This window comes from Sciurus carolinensis, chromosome 7 (assembly GCF_902686445.1).
Source record: "Sciurus carolinensis chromosome 7, mSciCar1.2, whole genome shotgun sequence".
NCBI classification, from domain to species: Eukaryota; Metazoa; Chordata; class Mammalia; order Rodentia; family Sciuridae; genus Sciurus; species Sciurus carolinensis.
In genome coordinates this window covers 26,184,367-26,202,589 of record NC_062219.1, presented here as the reverse complement: position 1 = coordinate 26,202,589, position 18,223 = coordinate 26,184,367, and the positions used below count along the sequence as shown (strand labels likewise).

Here is an 18,223-nt window from a genome sequence, read left to right as displayed (position 1 = left end):
TTGTGGGGAAGTACATTGCTTGCCCTTTGTAAGCTTACAACACATATGAGAAGTCAGGATTGACAAAGAGTAAGTTGGAAGAACATGCAAGGCAGTGGCCACATTTGGCCTGAGAGTATTGAGTATTGAGTGCTGAGGAGCAGGAGATTGTGTGGGCTAGTTTTCTCAGCTGAGAGGTAGGTACTTCTCTGGGTTTGGAGGATGTGGGAGACAGTTGGGCCCGGTTGACAGCTGAGGAGAGGCACGTGGTAGGAGGAGAGTGTGTCCCCCTGTGTGATATGGCTTGTGTTGTTAAGAAGCAGTTGAGAAGGGGTTAATGTGCCCCGTCTGAAGGGCTAAACTCCTGGTGGGGCCAGGTGAACTACACAGGTGAAGGAAGGAGGGTAGTCATCTCCTGGGTGTAACTTTGTTCTAAGCTCATTCAAAATCCCTTTATTTTTACATTAGGTGATGTAAAGTGAGATAGCTTTCAATAATAATTATTTATAGTTGAACACTTAGGTGCCAGGCTGTGTTCAAACTACCCTAATGACTGCTTTGCTCCTCATGATAATCCTTTGAAGTAAGTATTATTTTCACCATTTTACAGGTAAGAAAATAGAGGCACAAGGATGTTAAGCAATTTGCCAAAGACTTGAAAACTAATACGTTTCAGAGTTGAAAGTCAAATCTAGGCAGGCTGACTCCAGAGCCTGTAGTCTTATGCCACACACTCTGAAGCCAGAGACTGAGGACACTTGTCAGGAACTTCATGCCCCAAGGGGGACTACTGTGCAATCGAGGGTGTGTGTTTTCACATATAAGGAATTGCTGTATGGAAAACATCTGCAATACTTATTTAGAAACCTTAAAATTGACAAATTTGTACCCATAGCTGATAAATTTGAGAAAGTGGGTGACAGAGAAGGCCTGACCTAACTCTGAAAGCCCTGGTTTGTACTCTCTGACTGCCTGCCCCCCAAAAGGCTAGATGTCCCCAGAGATGAATCCCTTCTTCCTCTCTCTACTATTTTAGTTACCACAGCATACTGTATCTGGTTGAGTCATTCTTTCCTTCAACAAAGCATTAAACACCCAATATAATTTTCAGTTACGAGTTTATAAGAATGTGTAAGACCAGGTCCTACCTTAGGTTTTTCCTGGAAAGACTTGCATGACTTCAGAAGACTCTTCCCTTCCACTCAGCTCCCACCAGCTTGAGATGCTTGCATCTATTTTAAGAGGATTGAAAATATTTCATTTCACAGTCAAACCCTGAAGATTGCAATTCCTGATTTATGGGCCCCTCATTTGTGTGAATGAGTTTTCTAGAAGATTTGGATTTGTTATGTGGTCAGAATAAATGACTCTTTTCCTTTTAATTGACTAAAAGGAATATGGAGTCTTTTTTCTTTTTTCTTTTTTTTTTTTTTTATTGGTTCTGGGTTTGAACCCAGGGACACTTAACCACTGAGCCACATCGTAGCCCTTTAGTTTTTCTAAAGGGTCTCACCAAGTTGCTTAGGGCCTTGCTAGGTTGCTGAAGCTGGCCCTGAACTGCCTCAGCCTCCCAAGCCTCTGTGATTGCAGGCATGCACCAATGTGCCTGGCTTGGAGTATGGAGTCTTGAAGAGGGGCAGAGATACAGAATGAGTAGGCTTGGGAGACAAGACAGACTGCCAAGTGACCTCAGCCTAGTTCCCTTGTTGTCCAGACTTGAAACTCCTTGAGATTTTTGCCCAGAGTGACATTTAACTTGTTTATTTTCATTTGTGCAAGGGAAAATAGATTATGGGCACTGAGTACTTGATGATGAAACTGTAAAAACAGACCTCGGAGGGTTTATATACATTTTGCTGACTCTGTGTAAGAGAAAATTTTCTCTTGCTTGCTTGTTAGTTCAGTTATCACAGTTTAGAGTTATGTCCCAAGGGACACTTGTGATACATGCGCTCTCTGAATGTAGGGTTGCCATTTTTTCCCCCTCCCATTAAAGGCCTAGTTATATCAGATCATTTGTGTTCCATTTATACCTTTGTGGGACTGCTTTTCTTAAGAGCTAAGCGTTTTGTAAATTTATAGCTTTCAGGAAGCAAGCAAATGTTTCTGTAATAAAGCTAATTTGTTGTAACTCTGATTTCCAAAGTTGCTGATACTATTTCTTAGAGTTACAAAATCTTTTCCTTATGTTTTGGTTAGTTGTAAGACACAAGAAATTGAAAAAGATGTGTGATATTATTTATTTACTTACTTAATTTCTATGTGCCTCTTGTATTCCATGAAAAACATTTGAAAACGTAAGAAATACATTGGAGCAGTTTGCATTTAGTTGGAGATCCATTCACAAAGATGTAAAGTTATGGTAGACATAGCGTAGGTATTTTTATGGAACTTTACAGTTTATAAAGTATTTATACATACATTTGAGCTAAGTGAGGCAAACACTTTTTATCCTCACTTTACAGATGTGGAAACCGCTCAGTGTCAAACAGCCAGTTAACAGCAGGTCTCTCATGCAAACCCATCTCTCTTACTGTTTCCTGCTGCCTCTCAAGTGTGAATGGGGGTGAGAGGCAAGAGCACTGTCAGAAGTCCCTAACTATTTGATGACTCATCATCCTGTTATTCCTAGTCACCCTGTTCCTGATTTGCCTGCCTCCCTTGTAGATTCACCTGTGGGTTGTGTGTCATAGAGGGAGGTGTCTGTTAGCATGTATTACTCAACATTAAACAAGATCTTGGCTTTGCATTTGTTTTTGAGGCCTAGCCACAAGGCCACATCAGAGTGACTGACATGTGAACGTACAGGGCTGGCAAGTTCGAGTGGGGGCCTGTATTAGTAAGCTTTTCATTGCTATGAGGAAATACCTGAGGTAGGCTACTTATGAAGAAAAGGTGTTTATCTAGCTCACAGTCTTGGAGGTTTACAGGTATGGAACCTACATTGGCTTGGTTCTGGGAAGGACTCTATTGGCTGGGTCACATTGTGTGAACAATAGTGTTGTCAGGACCATGTGCGGGAGCAGATCATCACATCAGCCAGGTTATTGCCATTACATTTCTGAGACATTCCTTTCAAGGCTGTTCTTTGAATGATCAAAGATAAAAGCAAAAGAGCCACTGGGTTGGGACTCAGGCTTTTATAATCTTCACTCCAGGAGACTAGTATTCCCCTCATAAAGTTAGAGACTCAGGGACCTCCTATCAGACCCACTTATTAAAGGTTCCGTGTGATCTCCCACTTCCATAGTCGAGAGTAGACCTCCATCATATGGGTCTTTGGGCACTCAACTGTGTCCAGATCATAGCAGGACCCTCTGTAGAGGTTTGGAGGGTAGAAAGCACACGAGAATGATGGTGATGATTATAGACAGTGTTAGATGTGGGCAGAGCTGTGGTACCTCTCTGTGTTGCCTGTATGTACTTACACAGTTTGTCACATCTTTCCATCACCAAAGCCATGGTGTGTAGGAAGTGCTCAGTACTGCTTAAATGATATATTTTCTGCTTTTTTGAAATATAAATAACAAGATTTTTCATTCTTAGTCTACCTTAGTCTATATTTTTTTAAAAGAAATATCAAATAAGTCTCAGAATTATGCAATTTGAGTATTGTGAATGCAAGGGCATAGTTGGGCCATCTTTTCATTTGAGTTATTAGCCTGGGTTAATATGTTTTGGTTATTGCTATTACATTTTGGAGATATTCCCTTCAATCCTCTGGAGGATTAAAGATAAAAGCGACTGAACTTTATTTAATTAACTAATTAACATTTTAAAGGACACTAAAGGTCACAGCCCAGGTGACTGCAGTTAATTTTCTCAGAGTTTCAAACCACTCTTCTACTTTTTTCAGTGTGCTTTAGTACATTCAGGTTTCTGTCTTGGATTGTAGCTCTCTCTCTTCCTCTGCCCCTCTTGTCATGTGTGGGTCTTATGTATCAGTGTCTTTAATGCAACTGTATTCAGCCTTGGCTTTGTAAAAGGCTTGGGCCCAGTGGTCTCAGGAACTCAAAGATGAGTAAGAGGTGATCTCTCCTGAGTTGACATCTGGAAGGACCATGATGATGGACTCCAGTAAGGTTCAGACCACATACAGTGCTGAGAAGAGTCAGGTGGCACAGGGATGAGAGTCCTGGTGTCTGCAGTTGAGCCCTGAAGGAGGAGGAGGAAGGGTGGAGGTTTACTAGGTGCCAGGACCTGTTCTAAGCATTGTGTGTATTGATTTCATCCTTGTACCAACTATTTATGGTGTTCTGTTATTTATATTTTATACAGAGTAAACTGACTAAAAGTTAAATAACTTGTCCAGGCACATGGCTTATAAATGGTACTGGTATATAGGCAGTCTGGTTACAGAATTAATATTGTGATTTGCTGTCCTAGACAAAATAGGATTGAACAGATGAAGATTAAGGATTGTAGATGCCCAGTATCTAGGTATGGAAGCTACAGCAATGAGAGATACATGGAGGTATAGAAGATGGTTTAGGGCTATTTTGCCAAGATCCTGGAATTGCACACTAATGGTTACCAACTATAACACATAGGTAGTCGTGGCCATTATTCACATAGGCTTTGTGGGTTCTTCTACCTGTGCTGATGCATTTGGTGAATGTTCTGGTTATTAAGTGGGCAATGGTGAGTTTGTGAAGGTTTTTGAGTAGGGGAATCATAGTGTTTGGTCCTGCTTCTGTCTTGTCAAGCTGCCCTGAATTTTTGGCATTCATTCCCCAGTACCTAACCATGCTTAGGTCTCAGCCTTTGCTATTCTCTGTCCTCTGCTCATTCTCTTTCCCTCCCTGTACAGTTACACTTCTGAAAGACTTTCCCAGAGAGACATCTGCACATATTTCTGCCTTTCCACCTTGCTGTCAGTTGCTCACCTTCATGTCACTGGATTGCCTTCACTAAGGTGGCAGTGTCTGATTTACTACTTATTCTAGCAAGGACATTTCAGGCTTATTTTACCCAGTGGTTCTCAACCAGGTGTGATTTTGTTACCTAGCGGATATCTGGCAGTGTCTGGAGATATTTTGGGTCACAATTAGCAGCAGGTGGAGTACTACTGGCAACTATGGGTAGGAATGCTACTAAACATCTTACAATGCACAGGATGGCTTCCACAGCAAGGAATTACCCAGCCCGAAGTGTCAGTGGTACAGAGATTGAGAAACAGTAATCTTACCTGGCACTCTGGGCCATTGCCTGGTCCTCCATTCATAATACTTTCCCCTAACTGATTTGACATAATTCCTGACTTTTCTTCTAGTGATTCTCAGTTCCTTACCAATCTCTGTGGAGGACTTTTCTCCTCCGGTCTTGGTACCAAACCTTATTTCCCAAGATTCTTTTCCCAGTATCTTGTTTATGCCCATTCCTCATATTCCTCTTTAGCATCCCATGGGTCCCACATGTCTCTGGGTAACCTCTGTCTCTGGGTAACTCACTTCACATCTGTACTCTTAGCTTGGGCTCTTTTGAGTTCTAATTTTATTCATGTCCTTATCTACCTTGTTATTGCCTGGGTACTTGTAACTAACTCAGCAGGTTCAAATTAGGGCATCCAACAGTCTTCCCTCCACACCTGTCCCTTCTGTTTCTGTCCATCAGCATCTTGTGTGTTTCATGTGCTGTTGGCTGACATTGTGACAGGAGCTCAGGCACTCAATATTCCACCAGATAACTGTATTCCTTTTCTCTGGTCTCTCTGCCTTCAGTCCCATGCCCCACATTGCCATTAAGGAGCACGTTCTGAAACAGAACCATGAGGCTGAGAGTCCTCCTTTAGTGTCTTCAGTACTAAAGCAGATGTGGTCTAAATTCCTGCGTATAGCACATGGAAACTTAGCGATCAAGCCTAGGGGTTTACAGTTGGGAGTAGTACTGCCCTCCAAAGGGGCCTTTGAAATGTTATGGATGTCAGAGTTATGGGAAGGTAAGGTGGGTGGAGGCCACAGATATTAAGTGTTCCTTCAGTGTATTGAACAGCTATATTCTGCAAAGAATTGTCCAGGCACCAGTAGAGCCCTCACTAAGGAAAGGCAAATTTAATCTTTAGCGTCTTTCTAAAATAGTGAAGTGAGAAGTGCTGAACACTAGGCCTGGGAAGTACTTCTTTTGAGGAATGAGGGGCAAAGGAGGACCTAGATGGTAATAAAATAGCACATAAATGCAGAGGGAAATTTAAGGGGAGTATTGAAATGTACTGAAAATTTCAGAACTGCAGAGACCAGGTGGGAAAGCCTACTGGTCATGTTACTCTGCCTGGTCCTCTTCTCATCCCTGATCTTGTAATTACACTCAGCCCCTGCTTGATACAACTGGCAGCTCCTACTTTGGCCTGTGACTTCTGGCCCTCCTTCCTTGGCATGCCTAGAACCTATTCTGTTCATATACCACCAGGCTCTTAGTCTCCTAGTTTGGCCCTACTTTTGGTCAGCTTTGCCATTTCTAGTTTAAAACCCCCATCACCTCATTACAGAGCTTATTTCACAAATTAAAATGTCCCCGTTGTATCATAAAGATTCAGCTAATGATAAGAACAAGAGTGACAATAACATTAGTAAGTTCTATATGCGAAGTTCTATGCTAAAAGTTCTAAGCATTTCCTATTTAGTCCTCACCAAATTCTCTATAAGGAAGTAACTATGCCCATTTATAGTTGAGGAAGTTGAGAATTAAATAGATGAAATAACCAGTCTACTTTTATAAGCTAGTATTCCATGGAACTGGGGCTTACCCATGTTCTTTTTCCTTTCATTTTTAAAGCTACATTTCATTTTTTAGAACAGTTTTAGGTTCACAGCAAAATCATGAGTTCAGAGAGTTCCCATGCACACTCTGCCCCCACACATGCATATCATCCCACTATCAACATTCTCCACAGAGCAGTACATTTGTTATAGTGGATTAGCCCACACTGACATCATTATTGCTCAGTTCCATAGTTTATCTTAGGGTTAACTCTTTTTGTTTTTGTTTTTGGTACCAGGGATTGAACTCAAGGGCACTCAACCACTAAGTCATGTCCTCAGCCCTGTTTTTGTATTTTATTTAGATAAAGGGTCTCACTGAGTTGCTTAGTGCCTCACTGTTGCTGAGGCTGGCTTTGAACTCGAGATTCTCCTGCCTCAGCCTCCCGAGCCGCTGGATTATAGGCCTGTGCCCCTGCACCTGGCTAGGCTTAACTGTTGATACTGCACATTCTATGCCTTTTGACAAGTGTAGCCACCATTATAGTGTCACATGGAATAGTTTCACTGCCCTAAAAGTCATCTGTGCTCTACCACCCCTCCTTCTGGAAACCGTTGATATTTTTAGTATTTCTGCCAAATGTCTTTTTGACATTTAAAAAAAAAATGAGGTCTGTATGTGTGATATGTCAAAATACATTCTACTGTCATGTATAACTAAAAAGAACAAATAAAAAATGAATTCTAAGTTCATTGAGTTATCATTGAGAAGTTACAGGAATCCAGTGGAGTTCTAATTTCCATACCACATTTACTATTTAAGAAATAGGTTTTCTGGGGACTGGGGATATAGCTTAGGTGTAGAGTACTTGCCTAGTCTGTGTGTGAGGTTCTGGGTTTTAGCCCCATCACTGGGGTGAAAAAATGAGTTCTGCTTTGTGCCATTGTTTTCCTTCCATCCTGGGAACCTGCTTGACTGTTCGTGACTTGTGTGTGGGACATGGGCTTAAGACCAGATAGAGATAGCTCACTGTTTTTGCTTTCTGTCTGAAAGCACCGGGAGAACTTTTTCCATTATAGCCTGGCAGTGGAATTCTTTGTAGATCAACAAGTTAGTTTGACCACACATCACTGTCATTAGATCAGCCCACTTTAGAAGAGAAGTGGAGAAGAGGCTTGTCTGTTTTCTCACTTCTGTTTTCAGGACAACTTAAAGTCCATGCTAAAGGACTTTGAGGGTGCCACCAAAACTGGCGGGTTAAGTTGCTTCATATTATTTCTTAGTTCTCTGGAGTGATTAATTTTAAAGGAACCCTGTAACTGCCTGTCTTTACACCTACACCTTAGGAGAACTCATACTGTACTGTTGCAAGTACTGACACATAATTGCACTGTGAAGGAATCAGACTTTTTGAAGCTCACTGGTTTGTTTTTTAACAGATAACAAATATCAGAAAATAAATTTCTTTGATACAACCTCATACCAGAAGAAAATGGTAAATGTTTTCTGATCTTGTCTAGTGTTCTAGTAGTGGTGTATCTCTGGCATGAATGGGCTGAAATGGATAATAAGTTTGCTATCTGGATTAGTGTCTGCTGGAGTCCTGGAGTCCTATGCACTGAGTCTTTCTTTTGGTTCCTCTTCTAGAAGCCCCCTGTGCCACACCCCTGATCTGCAGCTTCGGGAGACCAGTGGACCTGGAGAAGGATGACTATCAGAAGGTGGTGTGCAACAATGAACACTGCCCTTACAGCACCTGGATGCACCTGCAGTGCTTCTATGAGTGGGAGAGCAGCATCCTGGCCCAGTTCAACTGCATTGGCCGGGCCCGCAGCTGGAACGAGAAGCAGTGCCGCCAGAACATGTGGACCAAGAAGGGCTATGACTTGGCCTTCCGATTCTGCTCCTGCCGCTGTGGGCAGGGCCACTTAAAGAAGGACACAGACTGGTACCAGGTGAAGCGGATGCAGGATGAGAAAAAGAAGAAGTCCGGATCAGAGAAGAACACAGGGAGGCCCCCAGGGGAGGCTGGAGAAGAGGCAAAAAAGTGCAGGCCCCCAAACAAGTCCCAGAAAGGCCTGAACCATGATCTCTCCCGACGACATTCCATGGACCGGCAGAACTCCCAGGAGAAGGTTGTCAGTGCCACAGCCTATGGTGCCCGCTCCCCTTGTGGCTCCCCTGGCCAGTCCCCACCTACTGGCTATTCTATCCTCTCCCCTGCCCACTTCAGTGGTCCCCGCTCCTCCAGATACCTTGGGGAATTCTTAAAGAATGCCATCCATCTTGAGCCTCACAAAAAGGCTATGGCCGGGGGCCATGTGTTCAGAAATGCCCACTTCGATTATACTCCAGCTGGGTTATCTGTCCACCGGGGGGGACACTTTGATACCCCTGTACAGTTTCTGCGGCGGCTGGACCTCTCTGAGCTCCTCACTCATATCCCGAGGCATAAGCTGAACACTTTCCATGTAAGGATGGAAGATGATGCCCAAGTGGGCCAGGGCGAGGATCTACGGAAGTTCATTCTTGCGGCCCTCAGTGCCAGTCACAGAAATGTTGTAAACTGCGCTCTGTGCCACCGGGCACTCCCTGTCTTCGAACAGTTTCCTCTGGTGGATGGAACTCTGTTCTTAAGCCCCTCAAGACATGATGAGATCGAATATGATGTTCCTTGTCACCTTCAAGGTATAGGTGTTGATTCACCTTGCCTGCTTATTTGTTAAAACTCAAAAAAACTAACAAGATGGAATTGCTCTGTTTTGGCGTAATTTTAATTGATATTGTATTTTTGTTCTAGTCAGGTGCTAGGTAACATGTGAATGTTTCAGCTTCGCCCAGTGAGGTGGTGGTGATTTTTGTACTCTGATGTCACTGTACCAAGTATAGTTGGCCTGGTGGGTAATTTTATATTATTTTTCTGCACTTAATTTGACGAGAGGATTACTGATGTATAGTTTTTTGTAATTGGGAGGGAATTTAGGGAAGGAATTGCTTAATTCTCACTGATTATGAAATAGTTTCTTTTGAATCCTGTGTTAATGTGCCCAGAGAGCTGTACATTTTCTTTGATCATAATATGGGAGGGATAGGGAATAGGAAGGGCCAGTGTGTTTCCAGACTAGTTGGATTAATTTTGAAACTGTGAAAGATAAGACTGTCTTGATAGCATCAGAAGGAAAACCTCAGACATTATCTTGGTAATGGTGGAAACAGTGGGAAAACTTATGTAGATGACAACTTGGGAACATTTCAACCATAAATTGACAAGGGAGTTGGATAGTACAATTGTGAAATCTCTTAATTCTTATAAAATGATTGAACTTCCATAAAGATGAGATGCATGACATATACCATGTTCATAACTCTAAAAAAGTGTGCTAAAAAGCCTGTAGTGAAAATAAAATATCTCTACCTTTTTCCCACCAACTCCTGCTGTCTCAGTCCCCAGAGACAAGCATTTTCAAATCTTAACTGATTCTTTAAAGCCTTTAACATAATTTAAATACTGCTGTCTTCATTCTCCAGTTTTAGATATTACCTGTTGACTTACTTTTATGGTGGATAAGTATACATCCCCCTTTTTTAGTATAAAATATCACAATTCTTGGTTAAATCTTTAATGTTTTTGTTTTGTGAGTTGTAAATATTTAGTGTTGAGCCAAGGCATATGGCGTAATTCCTATTATATGATTATTATTATTATTGTTGTTATTATTATTTTTTTTTGCGGTGCTGGGGATCGAACCCAGGGCCTTGTGCTTGCAAGACAAGCAGTCCACCGACTGAACTATCTCCCCAGCCCTCTGTAATTCCTATTATAGAGATACCTTTTGTTTTCATTAATCCTTGTTTTCATTTGCTTATTAGTTTTTATTTTTTTTTAACGTTGGCTAGTTGCTTTCACTCTTCAGAAGCTTTATAGACCACCTTTCAAAAGCGTTTCCACACATCTGATAAGCATTTTTGTTTTTTTCTTCAGAAAATGTTCCTCAAAGAACCTTTTCTCCCCCTACTCCCATCTGTCTTGGTACCCTTAGGACCTACTGTACTTCAGCTGTCCTTGGAAAGCCTTCATTTCTTTTCCTGTGTTGTAAATTTTGCTTCCTAGATCCCATATATTCTCTTTTCTTGGTTTATTCCTTCAGTTTGTTACTAGACATCCTAGGACTAAGTTTCTGAAGAAAGCATGGGAATTCATGATTTGAGACTTTTTAAAAGTCTGAGCGTGTTTCAATTCTGTCTATACTTGATTACTATTTAACTGGGTATAGTCATCCAAATTATAAATATTTTCCCCTGAGAGTTTTGAAGGGATTTCTTTACTGTTTTCTATATTATAATGTTGCTGTTGGTAAGTCTGATATTCTTTTTCTTGTTCCCTTCCTCGACCTTCACCCCATCCTTAAGTTTTTTAATATTCCTAGTGTTCTAATTCCACCATGCTATCTGGTCTTTCCCCACTCACTCCATTCATTATGCTGTATACTCTCTTGGGCTATTGACTCTCTAAACTTAGGACCTTCAGTTTGGAAGGATTTTCTTTTGTTTTATTTCTTTGATAATTTTCTTCCTCATTTTCAATTAAAAAACAAACAGATGTTGGACCTCTTATATTCAACCTATTTTTTTGGAGGGAGAATTGTTTATATATATGACCCTATTATTCATCTCTATTTTCCTTTCTGGGAGATTTCCTTGATTTTCTGTTCTCATAGTTTTAGTTCCCAAGAGCTCTTTTAATACTTCCTGTTCTTAATTCATGAGTACGATTTTCTTTTTCTTTTTTTTTTTTTTTAATGATTTCTTATGTTACATTTCTGAGCAAGAAAAGGGAGCTGAATTCAGAAGGAGTAGTTTCATTCATTTTGAGAATTTTACCTAATTCTTTTTAGCCCTTCCAAAGCAGAACACTCCAAAACTTTGTGATTTAAAAGCAGTTATTATTTAAGAACTTCTCCCAATTCTATGGGTTGGTTGGTTAGGACAGTCTCTCACACACATCTAGCAGTCATCAGACTAGATTCTTCGGGAGCCTCAGCTGTACTGGTTCATCTATGATCTCTGTAGTCTTTCATCTTCCAATAGGCTAGTTTTATTTTGTTTTTAATTGACACATAATAACATAATATTCATCCTGATTTATAGGGTTCAATGTGATGTTTTGATATACATTGTGTAATGATCAGATCAGGGTATCCAGGATATCTGTCACTGCATACATTTACCCTTTGTTGATGAGAACATTCAAAATCCTCTTCTATTTATTTTGAAAAATGTAATATAATACTGTTAACTTTAGTTACCTTATTGTGCAATAGAACAGCAGAATTGACTCCTTTATAATGAATTTTGTGCCAACTAGCCAATCTCTTTCTTGCACTCCCCTCCCCTTCCCAACCTTGGGTAGCCACTATTCTCCCTGTATTTCTATGAGTTCAATTTTTTTTAAAGTTTCCACTCTAAAATCATGTGATATTTGTCTTTCTGTGCCTGGTTTACTTCACTTAGCATAACATAACATTCTCCAGATTCATCCTTGTTGCCACAAGTTACCGGATTTCATCTTTATATGGTTGGATAGTTCATTGTGTATATGTACCCATTTTCTTTATTGTCTCATCCATTGATGGACACTTGGGTTGATTCTGTGTCTTGGCTGTTGTGAATGATGCTGCAGTGAACATGGGAGTGCAGGAACTCTTTGACATACTAATTTCATTTCCTTTGGATATATACCCATAGTAGGATTGTTCAATCATACTGGAAGTTCTAGTTTTAATTTTTTTTTTTTTACACAGAATATGAAATATTTTATTGTCACCATGTAATCAGTGACTAATTTTAATTTTCTGAAAGACCTTCATACTGTTTTCTGTAGTGGCTATGCTAATTTACATCCATTCAGGCTTGGGCTTATTCACATGGAATTCTCGAAACAGCTTTCCAAAGGGTGAGAATGGAAACTTCTGGGACTCTTTAGAGGCTTGAACTTTAAGGCTGAATTCCATATCTCCTCTTTTGTGTTGTTCATCAACCTAAGTCCTGAGTCCTGCCCAGGTCTGAGGGTGCTGGAATATGCTGCCTCTTGATAAAAGAGGCAACATATTTATGGTTGCTTGTAACTAGCAGCCCCACTGCCCCACCATTTCCCTTTTCAGCACCTCATCCTTTGTTCTCAGTTTTTATTGTCCAGTTTCAGAGCTAAATCATTTACTATCCCTTAATTCACTTTCCCACCTCATATATTTTGGTTCAGGATCATAGGTACTTCATTGTTTCATGGAAGATGGAGTTTGTGTTTTAGGTCCTTGTTTTTTATCCTGTTTGCTGGAACTTTAGAAGGAAGTATTGTGGAAACACATTTGTTTCTCCATTTTAAAACTTGAACCATTCTTTATGAAGATGAACAATGGGTACATAGGTACAGGACCATATTCTTTAGGAATATGAATTGAAAGGTTTTGAATAATCTTTAAAACACACAATTACATGTCCCCAAAGTTGTTCGAAAGGGTTGGGCCCTAGAGACAAAAGTTTTAACTTTATTTTTCTAGTCTAAATGCAGAATGATGAATGATGAAAGACTATTCATCTCTCATGGTGACAGGGGGAATCAAAAGGAGGGAATATCTTCAAGAGATTATTTTAAAGGAAAATGGCAAATTTAGGGACACATTGATTATAGAGGATGAAGAGTCTTTGTTGGCCACTTTGGTTCTAGACCAGATAAATGTTGCTGACACAGAGGAAGTTGGGAATATGACCTGATTTGGGGATCAAAGAAGATGAGGGCGTTTGTATTGCGTTTGAATGAATATTGGGATTTTTCTATGGAGATATCTAGCAAGCACTGTTAGCATTGGGATGAACCCCAGGAGTTGATAACAGTGATGGTTAAATCTTAAGAGTATAAGAGCTCTTAAATAAAGAGAAAAGAGAAAGAAAAGAAAGAGGATATGAGAGAGTCCAAGATCAAGTCTTGAGATTAACTATTAGGGAGTGGGTGGAGAAAGAGGTAAAAACTAGATAGGTCCCTGTCACTTGTGTGCGCATAAATATGTAAGCATGCATAAATAGATAATGGGTATGTTAGGTATATGCTACAAAACTATTGAGAATTACCTGTTGATTTTATAATCTGAAGGTCAAATGTCTAATTATTACCAGAGAAGTCACAAGTGAGGCCTTGTACAATGTGTCAGTTGTTTTGTGGTGCATCTCAGAGATATCTGGGTAATCTTATTTGTAACAGATTTGTATAGCTCATTTTTTCCATTAGGTCCCAGCCGTGTATTCGTTAAAACATTTTTGACTCCAATAAGAAGTCCACATTCCAGGCTACTAACAGGATTCCACAGTTCAGTTGATTGTGTACTGCTGAAATATTTACTCTTTTCAGTGGTGGATCCTGTGGATTGTTATTCCCTTGCCCTGCCCTGATCTTGCCTTCCCCACTGCCACCTCCACTTCTGCCCCGCTTCCCTGACTCTTCCTTTGAGAAAATGTTTTGTTTGGTTTTAATAATTTATTAAGATGGGTCTGATTAGAAAGGTCTTATTGACCTTCTTTACCACTTTGCGCCACGTCATTGTTCTCTAAGGAATCTGCTTTTTATTTGAACTCACGAACAAAAACCTTGTCCTAGGGTTTAGAAATGTAGAATTCTTTGTACTTTAGACAGTGTGTAATAAAAACTAAAAACAAATCCAGAGACTCAGTCTGGCCCAGGCCTTCCCAAGAGTTTGCCTGTAGGTTAAGAGACAGACATGAATTTGAATCTAGATATTGCCACTTACTTTCTTTGTGAACCTGAACAAGCTGTTCAGGCTCTCTAAGCTTCAGTTCCTATCTGAAGTGGGAGTAACAGTTGGGCCTACTTGATAGTGTTGCTATAAGAGTTAAATGAAATGATTCATGTAGAGCTTACAGTATTTGTCTTTATCATCATGGCTGTTGATCAACACCCACCTTCCCTAGCAGCAGCCTGTGTAGTATTGGATATTTGAGAATTTTAGTGAGTAGGTCTGGGAGGGAGACTGGAAATGAAGCGTTTCAGTGGCCCCTGGATACTAGTACTGACTCCTTGACATTGCTCCCAGGTACTCGGAGTTGCCATGGCATGTAAGACCTTCTTAATTTCAGTGTGGCAGAGCAGAGGTGGGCAGTACTGCAGGCAGTTCTTGGTCACCTTCCTGTTTTTTGGCTCGAGGGCCCCAGGGTTACAATGTCTTTGGCTATTAGCATTCCCCCCGCACATTTAAGGAGTGCTTTCTGTGTTCCAGACATTGTGCTGGACACCAAGTCCATGTGAATGAATAAGACACAGTTCCTGCCCTCACAGAGAAAGAGAGAGTCATGTAAGCAAATACAAAGGGGTTCCCTCTAAGGACTGTTCGTTACATGCCTTTCCAGTGGATTAGGAGTTGCCTGGCCCCTACCTCTGAATGGTGAAAGCCTGTAGTCTGGCATGTGGCAGTGAGCAGCACATTTTGAATGAGAGACCACTTAGGGTATGTGTTCTGGTGACGGTTTTGGGAACGGTGGGGCTCCCTGTTCCTAAATAGAGAGCAGCAGTGCTGCCACTACCTATTGCCCAGGCGGATCTCATACATTCTGAATCTTCCTCACTTGTTTGAACCCTGACCCTTTCATATAAGTTAGGGTGATGTCTTCCCTTTATAAACATTAAGATGTTGATAAGTAATAAAGGAATGAGGTTGTGATTTTTAAGAGCCCAGTAAATAATAAGATGTTGAACTTTTAACAAATCACAAGTAAGATATAATTCTGGTTCCTAAATTAGCTATTATGATGGCTGAACAATTTGGGGGAGAAGGACAGTTAACAGTAATTTTGGCTGTGGCGTGATTCTAGGCTGTCAGTATTAAGACAGACTTTTGACTTTTTATGGTGAGATTCGTAGTGGCGAGAGCTTATCACAAGTGTTGGTTCATTCTCCATGTGCCACACATAAGATCCTGAGCAGAGTCCTGTGATTATAAGCTGATTTTGAGCATGTGTGGCTTTGTTTTTATGAATTTGGATGAATTATGTAAAACTGGCAGAACTTTCTGGAAAAGTAATTTGATGCAAGTATTTATTTTTAATAAACTTGAATTTAAAGTACCTGTCCTATTGATGATAGTAATTCACCATTAATCTTAAAGGTTACCTTGGAGATGTGTGACAAATATCATCTATTTTGCTTTTTATATTTATCCAAATGATAAAATGTTTGCTTGGAATTGGTAGATAAGGCATTTTTTAAAAATTCCCTCTGACGATAAAATGTGATTTTCATGATGGCTACTCTCAGCTTTGTGTCTTTTATGTACAGGGAGACTCATGCATCTATATGCAGTATGCGTGGACTGCCTGGAAGGGGTTCACAAGATCATCTGTATCAAGTGTAAGTCACGATGGGATGGCAGCTGGCACCAGCTGGGCACCATGTACACCTACGACATCCTGGCTGCTTCTCCCTGCTGTCAGGTTGGTATCGATACTCAGCTTCTGTCCCCCAGTGAATACAGAGGAGTTAAAGTCTGCTTTGTGGTTTCTTTGAGAGAGGTGCTAGGCCTTGTAAAAAACGCTCCTGCAAACACAGGAAGTTCAGTTAGAAACTCCCCCAAGTCTGGCAGTGATGACTTAGTCATTACATTGTGATGTAATACTACACAGTCATTAAAAGAGATATTGTAGAATACTATATTCTTATGTGGAGTATTTCCCATCTGATAAGTTAAAAAAAAAAAAAAAAAGGCAGGTTACAAAATGGTACCATACTGTGCTTCCATTTGCGAATGAACAGAAAAAGGGATCTGCTAAGCTCCCAGTTGACTCAGATGCGTTGGATGGTGGTTTTCTTTATCCATGCTTATGTTTTCTCCTATTTTTTATAATTAGTTTATACTGAATGTACAGTAATAAGTTGTGATTTAAAAAGTATCACAGAATTTTCTTGTTTCTTTGTAACATAGTTCTAGTTACTCAGGAATTGCCTACCTCATAAGGTGTGGGAGGTTGACATGAAAGATTTACAATCTTTAAATCACTGGTAGGAAGAGGCATTTTTTTGAGGCTAAGCATGTGAAATTTATCTGTCATAAGGAAAAGAGGCAAGTATTAACATATGCAAACACATTAAATAAGATCATAGAAACACAGGAGATAAAATCCTTGGAAACATATTGGTGTATTTCCAAGCACTTGGGGGATAATGAACTTGTTATAACCCTGCTATTCATGGGTAAGGGAGTAATTTTTCTTTATTTTTCAGTCTGCAAGCCTGACTTTTAATAGAAATAACTGATAACATACTTTATTAGTTACTACAGGAGTTTTTATTATTAGTGTTGTGGTTTGATTTTTATAAAGAGAATATCCTTGTTATTAGTTTACTCAGAAAATGACCTGTGTCTGTTGAATTGAAAAGTTGACAGAGGTGGTATTTCAGATCTACTTTGTATTCTAGTATTTGTCAGAGGAGAAATATGCTTATGAGAGTCCTAAAATCCATAACTGATCTTGTAGTTCCAGATAGGATTGAATAATTTTATGCCACTCTAGTACATTGACCACATTTCCATTTTTAAGCTTAGCCTTGGAGATGAGTTGTCAAAATTTTTTAGTTATTCACTGTAGCATTTTGTGATGGCTATTGTACCTTAATGCCAGTTCTCAAGATCAAAGGAAGAGGCTCCTTTCTCTGCACATATACCACAAGGGGATTATCTTTTAAATTAAATAAAATAAGGAAGTAAATGAGTGTTTGGGCCTGTTAACTCATAGAATATTGGTATCAGAAGGGACTTGGGAGAGCTTGTCCAGCCTCCTGATTTTCTACTTGTAATGGATGCCTCAAAAATTTGAATGTTTTACCCAGGTCAACATAAATTTTGTCACAGCCATGACTAAAACCTGTAATTTCTATTCTGATGTTCTTTCTACTAGAGCATTGGACTATGGGACCATTATTTTATCTTTAGTGAGAAAAAAACAGAATGGCATCCTGCCACTATATATTTCTTCTTTAACATGATTTAAGCCCAGTCAGGTATGGTAGCATGCCCTTGTAATCCCATTGACCTTTGAGATTGAGGCAGGGGACTTGCAAGTTTGAGGCTGACCTGGGCAATCAAGCTAGACCCTGTCTCAAAATAAAACTTAAAAAGGGCTAGTGATATATCTCAAAGGTAAAACACCCCTGCGTTTAGTCTTCCCCAAAAGATTTAAACCCAGACCTTTATTTTCTGGCCTCCAATTGAAATGGAAAACATATGTTTTTTTTTAGTCAGCTATTTGCTGCTGTTACTAAAAGATCTGACCAGTACCATATTAAAGGAGGAAAAGTTTATTTGAGGGCTCACAGTTCCAGAGTTCTTAGTCCATAGAAGACTGACTCCTTTCCTCAGGGCTTGAGGTGAGGCAAAACATTATGATGGAAGAGTGTGGCAGAGGAAAGCAGATCACATCATGATCAGGAAGCAGAGAGAGACTCCACTTGCCAGATACAAATATATACCCAAAGCCATGTCCCAACTCC

The 18,223-nt window shown here is 40.1% G+C and overlaps 1 protein-coding gene across 1 annotated transcript in view; it reads left to right on the top strand.

Moving 5' to 3' along the window:
• The window catches only part of Heca (hdc homolog, cell cycle regulator), a 44,114-nt gene that overhangs the window by 23,123 nt on the left and 2,768 nt on the right, over positions 1 to 18,223 (top strand). The window contains 2 exon segments of the mRNA XM_047558643.1: positions 8,323 to 9,363; positions 16,016 to 16,170. Of these exon segments, the coding sequence (XP_047414599.1) occupies positions 8,323 to 9,363; positions 16,016 to 16,170 (1,196 nt within the window).